Source organism: Phocoena phocoena, chromosome 5, assembly GCF_963924675.1.
Source record: "Phocoena phocoena chromosome 5, mPhoPho1.1, whole genome shotgun sequence".
NCBI classification, from domain to species: Eukaryota; Metazoa; Chordata; class Mammalia; order Artiodactyla; family Phocoenidae; genus Phocoena; species Phocoena phocoena.
The window spans coordinates 119,923,114-119,935,653 of NC_089223.1; the positions used below are offsets into that span (position 1 = coordinate 119,923,114).

Genomic DNA, 12,540 nt, shown 5'->3' on the forward strand with positions numbered 1-12,540 from the left:
GGGTTAAATGCTCCCACCAAAAGACATAGACTGGCTGAATGGATACAAAAACAAGACCCGTATATATGCTGTCTACAAGAGACCCACTTCAGATGTAAAGACACATACAGACTGAAAGTGAGAGGATGGAAAAAGATGTTCCATGCAAATGGAAATCAAAAGAAAGCTGGAGTAGCAATTCTCATATCAGACAAAATAGACTTTAAAATAAAGACTATTATAAGCGACAAAGATGGACACTACATAATGATCAAGGAATCTATCCAGGAAGAAGATATAACAATTGTAAATATTTATGCACCCAACATAGGAGCACCTCAATACATAAGGCAAATGCTAACAGCTATAAAAGGGGAAACTGACAGTAACACAATAATATCAGGGGACTTTAACACCCCACTTTCATCAATGGACAGATCATCCAAAATGAAAATAAATAAGGAAACACAAGCTTTAAATGACATATTAAACAAGATGGACTTAATTGATATTTATAGGACATTCCATCCCAAAACAACAGACTACACATTCTTCTCAAGTGCTCATGGAACATTCTCCAGGATAGATCATATCTTGGATCAAAAATCAGGCCTTGGCAAACTTAAGAAAATTGGCATTGTAAAAAGTATCTTTTCCGACCACAACGCTATGACACTAGAAGATATCAATCACAGGAAAAAAGACTATAAAAAATACAAACACATGGAGGTTAAACAATACACTACTAAATAACCAAGAGATCACTGAAGAAATCAAAGAGGAAATCAAAAAATACCTAGAAACAAATGACAATGAAAACACCATGACCCAAAACCTAGGGGATGCAGCAAAAGCAGTTCTAAGAGGGAAGTTTATAGCAATACAATCCTACCTCAAGAAACATCTCAAATAAACAACCTAACCTTACACCTAAAGCAATTAGAGAAACAAGAAGAAAAAAAAACCCCGAAGTTAGCAGAAGGAAAGAAATCATAAAGATCAGAGCAGAAATAAATGAAAAAGAAATGAAGGAAACAATAGCAAAGATGAATAAAACTAAAAGCTGGTTCTTTGAGAAGATAAACAAAATTGATCAACCACTATCAAGACTCATTAAGAAAAAAGGGGAGAAGACTCAAATCAACAGAATTAGAAATGAAAAAGGAGTAACAGCTGACCATGCAGAAATACAAAGAATCATAAGGGATTACTACAAGCAACTATATTCCAATAAAATGTACAACCTGGAAGAAATGGACACATTCTTAGAAAAGCACCACCTTCCGAGACTGAACTAGGAAGAAATAGAAAATATAAACAGACCAATCACAAGCACTGCAATTGAAACTGTGATTTAAAATCTTCCAACAAACAAAAGCCCACGACCAGATGGCTTCACAGGCAAATTCTATCCAACATTTAGAGAAGAGCTAACACCTATCATTCTCAAACTCTTGCAAAATATAGCAGAGGGAGGAACACTCCCAAACTCATTCTACGAGGCCACCATCATCCTGATACCAAAACCAGACAAAGATGTCACAAAAAAACTACAGGCCAATATCACTGATGAACATAGATGCAAAAATCCTCAACAAAATACTGGAAAACAGAATTCAACAGCACATTAAAAGGATCATACACATCAAGTGGGGTTTATCCCAGGAATGCAAGGATTCTTTAATATATGCAAATCAATCAATGTGATACGTCATATTAACAAATTGAAGGAGAAAAATCATATTATCATCTCAATAGATACAGAAAAAGCTTTTGACAAAATTCAACACCCATTTATGATAAAAACTCTCCAGAAAGTAGGACAGAGGGAACTTACCTCAACATAATAAAGGCCATATATGACAAACCCACAGCCAACATCATTCGCAATGGTGAAAAAACTGAAACCCTTTCCTCTAAAATCAGGAACAAGGATGCCCGTTCTCATCACTATTATTCATCATAGTCTTGGAAGTTTTAGCCACAGCAATCAGAGAGGAAAAGAAGAAGTAAAGCTGTCACTGTTTGCAGATGACATGATACTATACATACAGAGTCCTAAAGATGCTATCAGTCTTAGAGGAAAACATAGGAAGAAAACTCTTTGACATAAATCACAGCAAGATCCTTTTTGACCCACCTCCTAGAGAAATGGAAATAAAAACAAAAATAAACAAATGGGACCTAATGAAACTTAAAAGCTTTTGCACAGCAAAGAAAACCATAAACAAGATGAAAAGACAACCCTCAGCATGGGAGAGAATATTTGCAAATGAAGCAACTGACAAAGGAGTAATCTCCAAAATATACAAGTAGTTCATGCAGCTCAATATCAAAAAAACAAACAACTCAATCCAAAAATGGGCAGAAGACCTAAATAGACATTTCTCCAAGAAGATATACACATTGCCAACAAACACATGAAAGGATGCTCAGCATCACTGATTATTAGAGAAATGCAAATCAAAACTACAATGAAGTATCACCTCACAGCAGTCAGAATGGCCATCATCAAAAAATCTCCAAACAATAAATGCTGGAGAGGGTGTGGAGAAAAGGGAACCCTCTTGCACTGTTGGTGGGAATGTAAATTGATACAGCCACTATGGAGAACAGTATGGAGGTTCCTTAAAAATCTAAAAGTAGAGCTACCATATGACCCAGCAATCCCACTACTGGACATATACCCTGAGAAAACCATAATTCAAAAAGAGTCATGTACCGCAATGTTCATTGCAATTCTATTTACAATAGCCTGGACATGGAAGCAACCTAAGTGTTCATCGACAGTTGAATGGATAAAGAAGATGTGGCACATATATACAGTGGAATATTACTCAGCCATAAAAAGAAACGAAATTGAGTTATTTGTAGTGAGGTGGATGGACCTCGAGTCTGTCCTACAGAGTGAAGTAAGTCAGAAAGAGGAAAACAAATACCGTATGCTAACACATATATATGGAATCTAAAAAAAAAAGGTTCTAAAAATGGTTCTAGGGGCAGGACAGGAATAAAGACGCAGATGTAGAGAAGGGACTTGAGGACACGGGGAGGGGGAAGGGTAAGATGGGACAAAGTGAGAGAGTAGTCTTGACATATATACACTACCAAATGTAAAATAGATAGCTAGTGGGAAGCAGCCACATAGCACAGGGAGATCAGCTCGGTGCTTTGTGTCTACCTAGAGGGGTGGGATAGGGAGGCTGGGAGGGAGATACAAGAGGGAGGGGATATGGGGATATATATATACATATAGCTGATTTTCTTTGTTATACAGCAGAAACTAACACACCATTGTAAAGCAGTTATACTCCAATAAAGATGTTAAAAAAAAAAGAACATAAATTGGTACAAGCTCTATCAAAATCAGTTTGATAATAGCTAAAAAATTTAAATGCACATATACTTTAACCAGACAATTCTATAGGCTTGCACGTTTCAAATATCATGTATAGAAGGTTACTTACTTGTATTGCTTGTAATAGCTAAATATTGGCAATATCCTGTATTTCCATCAATAGAAGGCTGATAAATTAAATACAACCATATAATGGGACATAACGTAACCATTACAAAGCAAGCCTTTGACAGTCAGTGTGCCCAGCAATTTTGCAGAATGTGCTGCTTCCAAGAAAATCATAGGAATAGGAGTACACCCATTAATTGACATTACCATTCATTATAAATTCTTTGATCCTCATTCTCGTGATCTTGTACTCAACAGAAATCTAAAGATTTGGTAGTCAAAGTGATCAATCACCTGGGAAGGACTATACCCTCTTCTGAGTTGGAAAATAGTGTTGAAATGTCACATCCAAGATGAAAGGGCAACAGATATTTTAAAGTAGTACTGATGCAACAGTATAGCCTAAGATTCCATTTGAAAAACAGATTATCAGGAGAAATGTACCAGGTTTTTTTTGTACTGTGAGAACATAATTTTCCTAATATAGCACATCTCCCACTGCTTTCTCCAGCTCAAGGTGTATGAAAGTGATCTTCGGAAATTGTGGCAACACTTTGCTTTCAATATCACAAAGGAACTCTTCTTCCTCAATCAAACAAACAAATAAACAAAACAATAGCAAGAAGAAGAAGAAGGAGAAGAGGAAGAACTTGGACTCTGATTTCTAAAGCGCCCTCTAACATACCATTTTCTCTGTTCCGTTCTATCCTCACAGCACATCTGAAGAACTGAAGGATATAATTCTACTCACTTTTCTCACACACACACACACACACACACACACACATGAACACAGAGACATATGTGGAACTACATAGAGATAAAGAGATATGTCTAATGAATGCTTACCTGATAACGTGTTGGCGGATTGAGAATGCTGTTAAAACTGTGTGATTCAAAAACTCTTGAGTTAGACTGAGTGAAGAGGTTTAACTAGGAAAAAATACAATTAGCCTAGTAAATTAGAATACATTTATTTGGAAACCATAAATATAATCTACTTTATTCTCCCTGATACCTTTTCTGCAGTCAACATTTCCGAGGGACATTTTGTGGAAGCTGAGTTTTATGAATGACTTCATATATTTCCAAAGGCAAAAATTAATGTAAGCAACACGCTCACATTTATCAAAATGTTGGACAGATGTACTGTAATAGAACCGTTTAACTGAAAAAGTATTTTTAAAAGTTGTCTTGTGTTAAGCTAATTGTTCCTGGGGTCCTTGTACGCTGTATCAAAATGTCTTCATGGCATCTAGAAGGAGAACTTGCACAGAAGCAACTCTATCTGCTCCTGAGCCTGTGTTCCTCTCCTACACTTGAACAGACACACACTACAAGTTCAGAGGGTATAGGGTATCATTTGGTATTTTGTAATCCTAAAACATGAGCCAAAACAAAACGTCTTCCTAAGTATCTTGGAAGTACACTGTGCCAGGTTCAACACTTTGGAGAGAACTGGACTAAGGTATTTTGGCTTTTTTTCTTTTCTCTTTCTTTTTAAGATTTAACTTTTGAGTGGGTAAGAACAGAAAGCAAGAGGAGACTGTCGTTACTGTCTACCCTTCACGTATGTGAACAGGGCCTGCATCTTATTCACAGATAAGCTGCTACCTATACAGTGTGATTCAAAGGCAGGGCCCTTTATCCAAGAAAATGTATTCACTCCACCACCTGTCTTCCCACTATCATAACTTAGGAAGCGGTGGGACACTAGAAGGGAAGGAAGTGCCACTTATAGGTAAGGATCCTCCCGGTTTTGTCCTCTTTCGATTGTGGCAGGAGAAAACCTCAGCTAACAAAGTTAATTCTCCTATTTGCCACTAGAGGTCAGTCTCTGACTACTGACTGAGGTTAGAGGTAAACGTTAGATTGATTTCTTAAGGTTCCTTCCTGTCCTCTAAACAAGAAAAGCAGAAACATAATTTCTCCAAATGTTTACGAAATTCAGGACACAGAGAGTATCTATAAAGATTAATAAGATTAAAGAGATAAAAACAGCTCATGAACAATTTAAGAAATAAAATCAAAACATCAGGGCTTCCCTGGTGGTGCAGTGGTTGAGAGTCTGCCTGCCGATGCAGGGGACACGGGTTCGTGCCCCGGTCCGGGAGGATCCCGCGTGCCGCGGAGCGGCTTGGCCCGTGGCCCGTGAGCCATGAGCCTGCGCGTCCGGAGCCTGTGCTTCGCAGAGGGAGAGGCCACAACAGTGAGAGGCCCACCTACCGCAAAAACAAAAAAAAACCGGCAGTTTGTTTTTTTTTTTTTTTGGCCACACCATGCCACATGTGGGATTTTAGTTCCCGGACCAGGGATCAAACCTGTGCCCCCTGCAGTGGAAGCGCGGAGTCTTATCCACTGGACCACCAGGGAAGTCCCCAAATGGCAGTTTTTAACCAGATATGGGGAGACTAGGAAGCCAAGCAGCATGGCTCCTGAACGATCAGCGCTCAACCTTCTTCTGTTTCCAGCAACGTCTCTGAAGAAAGCTATTCTTCCTGCCGCTGTTGCAATACAGGCAGGAGAGGACACCCTAAACAGAACACATCTGCCCCCCTCACATCTCTGTGAGCAAGCTGGGTTTTTTTGTTTTTTGTTTTTTTTTTATAACAGGGTTCTAGGTAGCCACAGCCAACTTGAATGTGCTCCTCTTAACCTGTTAGTGTTTCTCCCCTTCTACATTATGACAGTATCAGGAATGAAGCCAAATGTCAGTGAAATCATTTGCCTACAGAAAGGAAACTTGAGGGTGTGAAGTGCTGGAGCTGTGAGTTCCCATGCTTGAACAGCTTCCCTTTTAAGTAATAAAGCCTCAGAGAATAATAATCAATCCCCAGAGAAACAAACTGCCTTCCAAACAAAGTCCATCTCAGCAGTAGCAGGAGCTGCCCAGGATGGCAGTTAGAACCCAACCCCTTTAAGACACCAGCTAAACTGCAGCTAAAGGCACAGCCCGTGGGGAGGGGGCGGGGCAGTAACCAAGCCAGAGCCACAGCTGCTGGGCAGGAGGCAGCCAGGTGGAGCAGAAAGAGACCTCTGAGGCCGGAAAACGCCAGTTCCACGACTACCCCCACACTGGCTAGCTCTCGTGACCTTGCATAGGCGAGTTGTTTTAATGGCTTCAGTGGTCTTATCTATAAAATGGGAATAATAATACCTACCTCACAGCGTTGCATGAGGTTCAAATGTACGGCAGAGCACTTTGTAAACTGTGAATGAGGAAGGGCACTGATATTTGTTGAGGCTGGAATTTTGTGCCCATCATCTCCTCCTCACCATAACCCTGTGAAATTTTCTCTCTTTCAGGTGAGACAACTATGGCTTAGGGTAATGAAGTGATTTATCCATGTTACTTTCTAATAAGCCTTAAGCCAGAATTGAAACCCAGGTCTAATGCCAAGGCTCTCTTCCTTACATTATGCTGCTTCTCACAGAATACAGTGAGATATTATTTGAAATCGTAGCCAATCACTGTCTTGCAACCTAAGAGCCTTAAGAGCCCATATTCAGGTCAAACAAAGAAGGTTTAAAAGGCTACCTTCTTAAAGAGTAAAATGTAGAGTATTACAAATCTTGGAAATGCACATCTCTTTTAAAAAGTGAGAAATTAAATTGCACTAATCCTGTCTTTTTCCCCAGCATCAACTGAGAAAAAATATGTACTTTGTGGAGGTAACATTGCTATCTTGTGGGCTCCGTTTTCACAACTTTTAGGCAAAATTATATTTTAATTTTGCTCCTGTCTGCTTCACTCCCTATTATTTGAGGTTCTGCCAATATCCTTCTGTCTCCTATACCAATTCTACCTCTGCAAATTAAGTTCCTGATTCCTGATACTAAAGAGCTAGCATGGAACTCATCTTTGTTAAAATACTTTGACTCAATTAGTATGACTCAAGAACAAACCATTCTTGATTATTTATAAAAGGGAGCATTTATGGTTAATATTTGGGGGTGCTCTTAAGCCTGTATCAAGTTTATGATATTAAAGGAAAAACGATTATTTAGCCCAATAAAGGGTTTCTACAAATAATAATATGTTGGTGGTGAACTATATATACAACCAAGAGAAAAATGTGAGGATAGAACTATTTAATTTCAGAATAACAATTGAGAAGCATGGCACACACACACAAAAAACAAAGTGTTTTCTAGCAATAGCTTTTCTGTTTACTTTTAACAAGTTAAAGAAGTTTTTTGTTTGTTTGTTTCTAATTTGGTAGTTTACATGTAATTCTGACCAAAAACAAGGCATAGACTAAGTGACTTCTTGATATATTATGAAGACATTAAGTATTAGTCTATGAAAGACTATGGAATGGACAGTTACTTTCAACATCTTCTAAGTTCACACATAAAAATTATTGAACAAACGTCAAAAGACAAGGAGAAAGACAAAACATTTATCTTCAGGTCTCAGTAAGCTTTTGATACCTACCCTGGACTTTGAGTTACCCATTCCCATTTCTATATCCTTCTGTAGCCTTCTCCTTCTGCATCTGGAAAAGTTAATGATCCGCATGATGAAATAAACAAATGACTTTGGACTAGGAACCAGACTGAAGGGTGGAGGTAATGTTTTTCCATCATCAAAATACGATAACCAAAGTTTTGAGCGAGCAAACTTCCATTCTACGTCACTGTCATCCTGTGTCACAAAAACAGAAAAAATATAACAACTGATTTTAAAAACTAAAAAGTCTAGTAATTGATTTCAGTAGGATCTTACAATGAACATACATTATGCTTTTGAAATACAAAAGTGGCATATAAACATGTATCTGCATATAATCTCTATAGGGCTATACAGTATCTAAGTAATATAATTTTCATGATATTTAAAATTTTTTTTCTCTTCCATATGCCTCTGTCTGTACCCACTGAAATTTAACCAGAATTTCCTGTCCCCTATCCAAAAAACAAAGCAGGGTCGAGGAAGGATGAAAAGATTAATTCCTCCCTCCCTCCCCACCCCCTCCAATTCTGCGTATTCAACAATTAGTTCTCCGTTCCCCTCCTCATCTACACCCATCCAAGCCAGGTTGTAGACACAGCATATTATAAAGGGCAAAGGAAAAGGACAGCAGCATTCAGATGAATTGCACTTTGGAGTTTATGTGTCTGCCATATGTACTCAAATGTCACATAAGGCCCTCAGTGGCCTGTGTCTGTCTTAATCTCCTTTTATCCTCAGTGCTGCCCCTGGTGGTGGGCATAAACATTCTAACTGGTAGGAAGAATGGAGAGAAGAAACGGAGCTGGTCCATGATTGGAAGAAGTTGGCTCAGTCATTTCACACTGCCCAGTCTGCCATTACTACACCCAAGCAGGTGTTCAGAGTACCAGTTTTCATCTCTGGAGGACCTAACTTCTGCTTTGAGAACACTATCTTATGTGTTTCTAAAACACAGATAGAGAGACTTGATGGACTTAAAAAACAGTAAAGAACTAAAGAGATACAGCATACTAAACTGGAGTACATAAGAAAATATATATACAGTGATGAAGAAAGGCACCAAATCGAGCCCAATCCCAAACAAAAATAAAGTGATTTCTAGAATACTAAAAATTCTGACTAGATAAAGAACATCATCAAAGTTTACCAGGCACCTAGTAATTCCTCTACTGGGATCTTTCAGATGGTTGGCTGGCCAGCATAGGAGAGAATAATTTCCCTATGGCCAATACTTCTTCTAGACACTAATTCAGCAATATACCCTGAGAGAAGGCAGAGTGGTGGTAAATTCATGAGGACCCTGCTGTGCTCCTAGAAGATACTAGAAGGTGTATTACCACCTATCCAGATGGAAAACACAGAGAGAGGCCCTGCTTTGGTCTAAGCCTCTCTGTTGACGAGATCAGGAGCTCCAGCACAGGGCACAAAAGCAGACACAGTGTGCTATTAGAACGAAATGGCAAGGACAGACACAGTGGGTAGGAAGCAGATTTACCTCAATTTCTTGATATGAGCTATTAATCATAGCAATGAGCATGTTGAGTAAAACAACCACCATAGTTACATTGTATATTCCATAAAGAACGTAGCCAATATTCTCTATGAATTTGTGATCATATTTGAGCACAACGGAAGTCACTTCAGACAATCCAAATATCGACCAAAACAAAGTCTTGAAACTTTCTTCTACACTGTTGAAAGAATAAGGTACAAAGTAAATAAATAAACAGTTTTCAGTACGAAAAAGTCAAAAGTAAGAACAAGTTAAGGTCTGAATACTGCACAGATGTAAAATGCTATTGTATTAAACTATCAACATAATACCCCGATCCTAACAATTTCGTTATAATATTTAATAGAAAATTTTCCCTCAGGTTTTTAGGAACTGGTGATTAAATGGTGCCGCTACCTAGTTTTTCTTTAAGTTAACATCAAGGGGAAATTTTCCGAGCTTGGCAGGTGAAAGTTGAAGTCATGCCCCAATACCCATTCCTTTTTCCTAGAAGGATGGAAGTTTGGGGTTTGACTTTGTAGGTGGGTTAGGAATTTAAGTCAGGTTTTCTGGAGTAGAACAAGATGAGGATTAAAATTATATACCCACTTCAAAAAAGAGTAGGTACAAACTTATTCCTTGCAGCATGGCAGCAGGGAAGAATGAAAACTAACAGAATATCTATCAATAGAAGAGTGGGTAAATAATTCTGGTACATCTATAAATCGATTGCTATGCAGCCACTGGGAAAAAGATGAGACATATCTGGCTTTATGTGTTTATATAAAATGATATCCAAGATATATTAGAGAAAAAATGAGATGTAACAAGTGTGAAATAGTCTACTGTTTTAATAACAAAGAGGGGTATACAAACTCTTATATTCTTGTTTATGCAAAAACCATCTCTGAAAGTAACCAAAAGAAACCATTGCCTCTGTACCTAAGGAGAACCTAAGAGACTGGTGTCCAAGGCTGAGGAAGGGGACAGGCTCTTCACTGTAGATACTGCTCTACATGTATTTTTCACCACAAGAATATATTACCTACCTAAAAGTTTTACTTAAGTGGAAGTGAAGAGAAGGCAACAGAATTAAAGATTCCTATTCTTTTCCCTTCATTTATATAGTCTACTTCCTGATTCTTCCATCACAGCAGTTAGCACTTAAGCCCTCCCCAGACTAATTACCTACTTGTATCCCTTAAATGCACTATGCCGACTGATTTGGCTGGTTTTGTCATACAACCGAGTGGTAGTCACTGATCTGTGAACCATGAGAATAATCCTTAAACAGTTACACATGTAGAATTCCAGTAAAAAGGAGGGTTCCAAAGTAAGCCCTTTTTTTTCAAGGAAATAGTATTTTTTTTTGGTTTGTTACAACAGATGCTAAACAACAATTTTATAGATTTGCAGGTTTTAGTACTAGTTTAATTCAATCATTCAACAAATATTGATGGAGCACCTATTACGTTATAGAAATTGTGCTAGACCCTGGGGATAGAGGGTTCAATAGAAAGGTTCCTGTTCCTGTAGAGTTACTCTCGATTATGAAACATTTGATGATGTGATGTTATAGCACAGATGCTAAAGGAAGAATAAGAAAGACTATTAGCCTCTTTGTTCCTGCCGTGAATTTAACAGCATCACAAAGTGTCCCCACTCCCTCCTCTTCCTTTGCAAACCTTCCCACCTCTAACGCTGGGAATATAGATTCCCGAGAATCCACACGTGTGGGGAGAGGGTGGGAGGGAAAAGGAGAGGACACTGGCAGTTCCTAAGCTCCTACTATGGGCAAGAGGCTTTACATAAATTACCTTCCATATCCTTACAATGACCTGATTCAAACCTTATTGTGCTTTTTTTTTTTTTTTTGGCCTCACCATGGGGCATGGAGGAATCTTAGTTCCCCAATCAGGGATTGAACCCGCACCCCCTGCAGTGGAAGCACAGAATCTTAACCACTGGACCACCAGGGAAGCCCCTACAATACTTATTTTGAAAACAAGAAACTAATACTGAGAAATGTTAAGATACTTAACCAATGACCACAGCTAGAAAAGAGCAGACGTTGCATTCACAGCCAGGTCTGCCTGATTTTCCAGCCTATGGTCTTTCCACCATATCGTGTTGCCAGGTCCTCACACAAAGCAGTGACGAAATGTAGTGTATAAGATGAGTTCTCATAGAGGTCAAAGGGGTACTACTGTGTGCAGGATCTCTCTGTCCTTCCCCCCTGGGTTCAAACAGAATGTTTTTTTTTTCATCAATAAAGTGAGTTTCAGTTCTCTTTCACCCCTATGATCTGCTCTATATTAACTACTTGGAAAAATTCATTTCAAAACAATTTAGATGTCTGGAAGGGCTGGATATTCTACTTTAGTCCACAGGGAACTTACTGAAGGTCTAGTTTGTTTTCAGCTGTGGCATTACAGGGCACAGAGGGTACAAAGGGAGGCACGGAGGACCTTCTGATCTCCTCACCTGGAAGGACCACAGTACAGACGGAGGGCCCGCCTCCCGGACCGCTAAACAGCAATGGGTGACAGAGGATCTGGCAATGTGGACTTCTCCGGGCTGAGGGAGCTTAAAGGGACAATAACTAAAAAAGCTTATTCAAGGAAGACTTCGTGCGGAAGGTAAGCCTCCAGTGCAGACGCCAGTATGATCAAAGGAAGGAAGTGGTACTACTGTATAGTGGACGGTACAACGTTTAGTTATAATTTCTTCTTCTTCAACTCCCTGTACTGATTAATGATACATTAACATAAAAGCCAATGCTCCAGGACTTCCTTTGTGGTGCAGTGGTTAAGAATTCACCTGCCAATGCAGGGGACATGGGTTCGATCCCTGGCCCAGGAAGATCCCACGTGCCACGGAGCAACTAAGCCCGAACGCCACAACTACTGAGCCTGTGCTCTCGGGCTCTTGCACCACAACTACTGAGCCTGTGCGCTGCAACTACTGAAGCCCACGCACCTAGAGCCCGTGCTCCACAACAAGAGAAGCCACTGCAATGAGAAGCCCACACACCACAACGAGGAGTAGTCCCCACTCGCTGCAACTAGAGAAAGCCCGCACGCAGCAATGAAGCCCCACTGCAGTCAAAAAAAAAAAGAAAAGCCAATGCTTCTTTTTGAAATAATA

General features: G+C 39.3%; 1 protein-coding gene across 4 annotated transcripts in view; it reads right to left on the reverse strand.

Moving 5' to 3' along the window:
- The window catches only part of TRPC3 (transient receptor potential cation channel subfamily C member 3), a 77,811-nt gene that overhangs the window by 19,536 nt on the left and 45,735 nt on the right, over positions 1–12,540 (reverse strand). For 3 of the 4 annotated variants that reach the window (XM_065878167.1, XM_065878170.1, XM_065878169.1), the window contains 3 exons: positions 9,397–9,592; positions 7,884–8,093; positions 4,295–4,378 (listed from right to left, as the gene is read on the reverse strand). In XM_065878167.1, the coding sequence (XP_065734239.1) occupies positions 4,295–4,378; positions 7,884–8,093; positions 9,397–9,592 (490 nt within the window). The remainder of the gene's footprint in view (positions 1–4,294; positions 4,379–7,883; positions 8,094–9,396; positions 9,593–12,540) is intronic. The other variant, XM_065878168.1, reaches the window with a different exon arrangement.